This window comes from Grammomys surdaster, unplaced genomic scaffold (genome assembly GCF_004785775.1).
Source record: "Grammomys surdaster isolate TR1022 unplaced genomic scaffold, NIH_TR_1.0 150, whole genome shotgun sequence".
NCBI lineage: Eukaryota > Metazoa > Chordata > Mammalia > Rodentia > Muridae > Grammomys > Grammomys surdaster.
In genome coordinates, this window is record NW_021604608.1 from 8,850,845 (window position 1) to 8,857,859 (window position 7,015).

A 7,015-nucleotide genomic window follows, 5' to 3' on the forward strand; every position below is an offset into this window, starting at 1 on the left:
TGCTAGAATGATTATATATTCTTTTGCTCAAAATATCTTTTGTCTGTTATTGGGAGTAATGCTTTTCATAGAGCCTATCTCTTTCATGGAGACATCTCTCTACTCTTAAAATCCTGTGCGTGAGACACATGAATCATTTATTTTTTTTTACTTAAGCTAGGTTGATGTTTGAACAGTGTTTAGTAGTTAGACTTCTCTCCCTCCCTCCTTCTCTCCCTCCTTCCTTCTCTCCCTCCCTTCCTCTCTCTCCCTCTCTTCCTTTCTCCCTCCCTCATTTGTTATCAGTGGCCATGTCTGGAGATGAGAGGACAACTTTCAGGAGGTCATCTCTTTCACAGTTGTCAGGCTTACAGGACAATCACCTCTACTTGCTGAGCCACCTGCCTGTCCCCTCCTCTGTAGCAAGATGCTGTTCTTACATTTTAATCCATTCATTCTCATTAAATAAGACAAACATATATAAATGTGCTTATAGATTTGGTAGATATGCTGTACAGAGTTGAATGAAAAGCTCTCACCTAAAAGGAAGGAAAGATAGGTTTAATCTGTAGCAAAATATAGGTGACTGTGGCCCAGAAACATTCATCAAGGTCTCTCCAAATACAAAGTGCTAACATGGAAGCAATTTCATAGAATTTTTATGGTGACAAAACAAAGTTATAAATCAAAAGATTTAGAAAATACAGTTATATCAGGGAAGCAGGTTACAGCAAGATGGGAGATAGACTGCCTTCTATGCTATCTGACAACGCGTGCAGTCTTTTTATTGGTGGAAAATTGAGGTTTTGTTAAGTTAATACAGTCTAAATCTGGATAGTAGCAGGAGCCAGCACAGAGGTGGGAGTGGGGATATGACCATTTAGTAGACTAATGATAGCCCCAAATAGATTGTAATTAGACTCTGAAATAGCAAAATTTCAACCTCCCCACATCTTTGGTTTTGTCAGTCAACCTGTGCACACAACTTCTTCCCAAAAAATTCTTCTCACAATGCGTTGAGGCTTAAGTCAAAAGCATAAAGCGGTGCGCATCCCCAAGTCTTTTACTGGCATGCCTGCAAAGTCCTCATGCCCGTTCTCTCCTGCAGCATGTGCATATAGTTATGGGCTTGAATGGCTCTTTAAAAGGAAAGCAATAATGATACCTATAACTTGCTGATAAGAACTACTTGTCGGGGGTGGGGCCTAACTCACTTTTAGGTTTGTTATTTTTTTCCTCTTTCGCAGTAGCTTCACAGAGGTGACAAACCTCAGATTAAAAAAAAAACAGAGTTAAGATTCAGACCCTGTTTCCTATCAGAGATATGGCTTGTACTACAAGTAGTAAACTTTGTCTTTGAGATAGCTAAACTACCTAGCTTTGATTCCTGCCTCTTCTGTATCATTTCCGGAAAGTAACTTAACTGTGTTTGGTCGTGAGGTGTCAAGGCTGTTTGTTATATTAATATACTTGCTTAGAAAAATTAACTAGCACAGCCTCATCTCTCAGTTTCAATCTCATTTTTTTTTTTTTAACATCCCAAATGTTGTCTCTCCCACCCCCCACCTCACAGAGTCCTTTTGCTCCCTCCCCTTCCTGGCGGCACACTAATTCTCTGTAAGATTAGCTGCATCCTCTCCCATTGCAGCCAGAAAAGGCAGCCCTGTGGGCCTGGGGTCTCAGTCCAGCATGTGTATCAAGTAAAAGAACTTGAGGCAAAGCTCTTCCCTTAAAGCCTCTATTGTATGTCTTGGGGAGATAAGAAAAGAAACACATAACCTGGTAAACATACAAGCAAATAGTTACCAAGTGACCTGGCAGAGATCATACTGTTAGTAGAATTTAATTTAGAAAACATGCTTGCAGATAAAACTTTTCAACTATATAGCTGCTTTTCAAGTTCCATGCCTGGGACTTTTATACAAGTTTTGACAGCGTTGGCTTTCTCTCAACTTTTTTTTTTTTTAATCTTGGTATTTTTTTTTTCTCCCATGTATATTATGGAATCTTCCTCACTTCTCTTCCACTTCATTCTTTTAAGCCAGGATCTTTTAATCAAACCCAGAACTTGCCAGTATAGCTGGTTGCTCCAGGGATCTCCTGGCTCTGCCTTCAAGGCTGGAATTACAGGTGGGTCACCATGCTCCCCTGGTATTTAGTTCTGGGAATCTGGCCCTCCTGTAAAGGTTTTAGCCACCGAGCCATATCTCTAGGCTGCTGTTGTTTTTTATTTTATAATCTCCACCCCCATTTTATTCTCTGAGCTGTCACTCACCTCCCGTAATTATACCTTAGTGGCTTTGCCATTGTCAGTCTAGTCTGTTCACTATCGACATTGTGTACATGGTCCTGGTCTTTCATCCCCTACTCCCTGACCTAGATAGACACCATGTTTCAGTGCTTGATTGTACACGTCTTTGCTAATAGTGCACTGCTCCATTCTGTTCCCTTCAGTGGGGGAGGTCCAATCTCTCTGCCCACACTGTATCACTTTCCATGCCTTGCAGCTAAAACATTTTTCTCAGTAAGAATGAATGTCATTAGGTTTTCTCATTAGAGCCCTTTAACCACCCTGGACCAGGCAGTTGTGTTATTTCCAGTGTTCAGATTTTGAAAGTAAAAGCTAGGTAAGGCTCAGTGCTTTATCCAGGGAGTTTAGTGTGCAAGTGACACAAATTTATAGTTCCTTATATTTAATGACTTTATGACAGTTGGTAGTTTTGACAGCTTATTATTGTCATTTGGGTTGTCTTTACTTATAATGTAAGTTGAATATAATTTAAATTTATTAAAAATACCCCTCGATTATCCTAACTTTGATTTTGTGATATGTAAAACATCTCAAGAATTGAAATTCTACTTCTAAACCTGTAGAGTTTTTTTTCCCCTCCTGTATGGCACTTAGTTAAATAAATATACATTGAAATTTTTATAAAACATTTGCTTAATAAGCATGTGGCAGTTTTCATTTGATGTCATTTTAATTTTTTAAAAGCTTAATATAATTTTCAAAAATTTCAATTAGCGTCGTTTTAATAGATTCAGCAAAATCCTTTGGGAGACTGTTAGTTTGGGGCAGTAGAAGTTTGGGTGATTTGATGTTTTGTTGTGACTTAAGTGAGAGGTAGAGGAGCAAGATAAGCTATAGAGAAAGTCAGTTAATTACATGACCAGTGTAAACGTTTATTGTATTTTAACAACCAAGACGCAGACAGAAAGTGTGTATGTATTGTCCTTTGCACAGGATTTTTTTTAAAGGTAGCTCATGTAATTGTTTCTGGTTTTGTGTTTAAGTTTGTTTGTTGAAAAATGTTCATAAGCATTCCTCTCATCAGCTATAGTGAAAGATTTTGACAAAAGCACCAATAGTAACATTTATATTTTGATTACAGGGAAGCTATGCGAAATTATTTAAAAGAACGAGGGGATCAAACAGTACTCATTCTTCATGCAAAAGTTGCACAGAAATCGTACGGAAATGAAAAACGGTAAGGTTGTTGGTTATTTGGGGCAAATAGTGCTTATTTTATAATTTGCATATGATTTATATTTATATCTGAGACTTGTTTCTATTCCTGGGTTTATTTGCATAGTAAAAAAGAAAAAGTAGGTAAGAGGGGACTTATCTCTTAAAGGGAGAACAGTGAATTGTGGCATGTTCAAATCAGAAAACTTAGTGAACACCATCTGACCACATCCTAAATTTTATAAAATTAAGTCTGTTTGTTTTGGAACTGTGTTCCAAGCGTCTCAGTGACGCATTCACTTTTGCAAAGCATCCTTTCTTTTGGGGGTAAAGTGTAATTTGATAAACAACTGCACTCTTGCGTCCCACCCCTGTGCCATTTTAAAAAGGATAAGATAATTATAACAGTTATGTAATCCTGGCTATAGGAGAGGCTGAGACAGGAGGATGGCAAGTTCAAAGTTTCTCTGGGTTATAGAGAAGTAAGGCCAGTGTGATCAACTTTGACTCTGATTCAGAAGTCTGGGAATGGGGCTGGAGAGATGGCTCAGTGATTAAGAGTACTTGCTGCTCTTCCAAGAAACCTTTTAGGTCCAGTTTCCAGTGTTCATATCTGCACTGGTTATAACTCTAGCTCCAGGGGAACTGGCATCCTCTCTGGCCCCAGTGACCACCCGTACACATGTGGCACATACACGTCTACACACACAGATAAAATTAAATCTTTTTAAAGAAGTCTGGGAATGTAGCTCAGTGATACGAGTATATGCCCATGTAAACAGGGCTCTGGGTCCAATTCTCAGTGCCACAGTAGGTAGGCAGGTAGGCAGGCAGGCATGCAGGCACATAGTTGCACATAAGTAAGGCCTAAAAGTTCTGAGCTTCCAACTGCTTGAACCTGTACCTGGTAGTTAAGAAAGTTCATCTGCCCCATACATTAAGCATGATAGCATTGTGCACCTGTAGCCCTACCTGCTGTGGAGGCCAAGTCAAGGATTCCTTGTGCCCAAGAATTCCTGGGTCACATTGCAAGGTCCCTCTAAGAAAAAAAAAAGACAATGAAGTCTTCATATACTCAAACCTAATTGGGCACTACAGAACTTATCTATAAAGATAATTAGTGAATGAGTGTTGTTTCTGTGTAGTCCTTTTCATGAAACTCGTGTCTCATTATGTCATTATGGTCAGAGTTTTGCTTCAGAATTGGTGTTAGAGCTCAAACCCAGAGTTTGATGCACACAGTGTGCATGGTCTACCACTTGGTCACATTCCACACACTTAGCTGCAGTTACCACATAGTAGTAGGCTGTGAGCTGAACCTGGCCTGCCTGAACCAGGTCATTGTTGGCTCAGAACCTCATCTTTGCTGTTGTCACTTGATTCCAGGTACTGTAAGCATTGTCTTTCAAACAGCAGTTTTTGGTTAAGTATTATTGGTAAAGATATCCAGTTTGTGTGTGGGGTGGGGGAATCAAAATTTTGGGAATTGGCCACAAGGAAGGAAAGTGTTAATTTGAAGACTAGGTTAAAAGAATGAAAGGAATCTTAGAATTTGTGACAAAGGAAATGGCATAGGAGCAAAAGTAGGAAAATATAAATGCATAATTAAATCATGTTGCATGATACAAGGGAATCAGGGAGTCTCTTCTTTGATCTCTGCGCTGAAAAGAAGGTAATTGATTGTTGATTATCCTCAAAGAGGATGAATGATGAAATGGAAATAATATTTAGCATCCTCACAGCCTAGTGTTGGTATTAAGCTCTTTAAAATTCTCTGTCCAGGCGTGGGCTGGCGTCGACGGTAGGGGTGGAATCCTAGGCCTTTCTCATGTTGAAAGATTCTTTAATGAGCTCCAACCCCAGTCCTATTTTGTTTTACTTGACATGTGAAACTTGATTACTGATTTCTGTTAAACATAGAAGTCAATGTGAATAACTTAACTCTTTTTGTTCATTAACTTGGCCCTAGATGAATTTCTAGGTTTAGATTTTTAAATAATAAAATGTAGTGTGTATGCGTAGTGTGTTAACATAAAACGGTTCTTAATTCTAGAGCTAAATGTAAATAGTCATGGCTCAGGAACATAGATTTAGGTCATCTCAAATGCTATGTTGTAATGTGAATATGATTTGTAAAGTTAGTTAAACAAAGTAAAGTAAATGCAACAAAAAGTTGTAAATCAAGAAACCTTTCTTGGTTAAGTTGGTTACAGCAAAGGATTATACTGCTGTCTGATGACATTCTTGGCTGTCGAGTTGGTGAAAGTTAGTAGTCTGGTAATGCTTCTGGAAGATTTTACATGATAGCCACAGGGCTCTTAGGTCAGGCACAGGTGAACGGCTGTTGAGCCTAAAGATAGCTTAAGAGAATTTAGCCCTGAGTTTGCAACATTCCAACTCTCCACAGATGTGGCATTATAATCAATTAGCCTTAGTGACATGGGTGTGACCTTTTTCTGGGAACTTGAATTCACATTAGTCAGTTGTTTCCTAAGCAAAAGAGGAATGCTTCTCACCACTGAAGAATGTTATATTTAAGTCCAATTACGGTTTTTGTGGTGAAATAGAGAGATTGTCTAGCGACTCTGGTCTTGAACCAGAGAAGTGCTCTAACAGTATTAGGGTTTTAATACACATTTTAAGGGAAATGCATAAGGAACATACCTGCCTTGGCTTCAATTGGTTGTTATCCTTGGCACCAGAATTGGAACTCCTACAACTAATTCCAGGGTTTTAAAAATTCTTTTAAGTTATTTCTATGAAGTGAAATCCTACAGGTTGGTGCTGTCTCCTGGGTGTAGTGTTGATGCTGCCTTATTTTACCACCTTCCGTGGGTTAGCAACAGCAGGGTGACAGGGCCGAGAAATTTAAAAGTGCTTCAAAAAAGCATAGTCCTTGTGAACCTCACTCAGTCTCATCTCATGCTTCCTTGACTAGGTGAGACCACCCAAGCTAGACCTCACTGAAGCACACTTGGCTGCAAACACAGGCAGTGCTGGCTCTTATCAGTTAGATTATTTTCTTCACTTACTCTCTTTTTCAGTTATGTTAGTTGCTAGGGCAAAAGCACCTATACAAAGTCATGTGGCATTTAATTTTTATGATAGATGGCTGAGACCTTTTGAAGTAATAAGGGTTTGTTAGTCATTGTAAGAAATACAGGACCACAGGCCTGCAGAGGCTTATCAAGAATCATAAACCTTTTAATGATTGTCTTTATTGTAGTAGCCTGTTTTTTTGTTTGTTTGTTTGTTTGTTTTAACCTTCTATTATTTAGGTATGGCTTGGTCAATCTATAACCCCATTAAATACTTGAAGAATTTTAACTTTTGGCCTCCAAGAAAAAGAATGAAGATGTTATAGTAACTGTTCTCCTCTGTCTTTTGTGTTTTGAATCATGTGTATTAAAATGTTTCCAAGGAAGGTAAATATGATACTTCACAAAACAGGAAGAGCTGTATTGGCTTACGTGTCTCCTCTGTGTGTGTGTGTGTGTGTGTGTGTGTGTGTGTGTGTGTGTGTGAGAGAGAGAGAGAGAGAGAGAGAGAGAGAGAGAGAGAGAGAGAGAG

General features: G+C 38.9%; 1 protein-coding gene across 2 annotated transcripts in view; it reads left to right on the forward strand.

Moving 5' to 3' along the window:
• Positions 1-7,015, forward strand: part of Rbpj (recombination signal binding protein for immunoglobulin kappa J region) — a 63,161-nt gene that overhangs the window by 37,668 nt on the left and 18,478 nt on the right. For both annotated transcript variants that reach the window (XM_028765294.1, XM_028765295.1), the window contains exon 3: positions 3,372-3,467. In XM_028765294.1, coding sequence (XP_028621127.1) covers positions 3,372-3,467 — 96 coding nt within the window. The remainder of the gene's footprint in view (positions 1-3,371; positions 3,468-7,015) is intronic.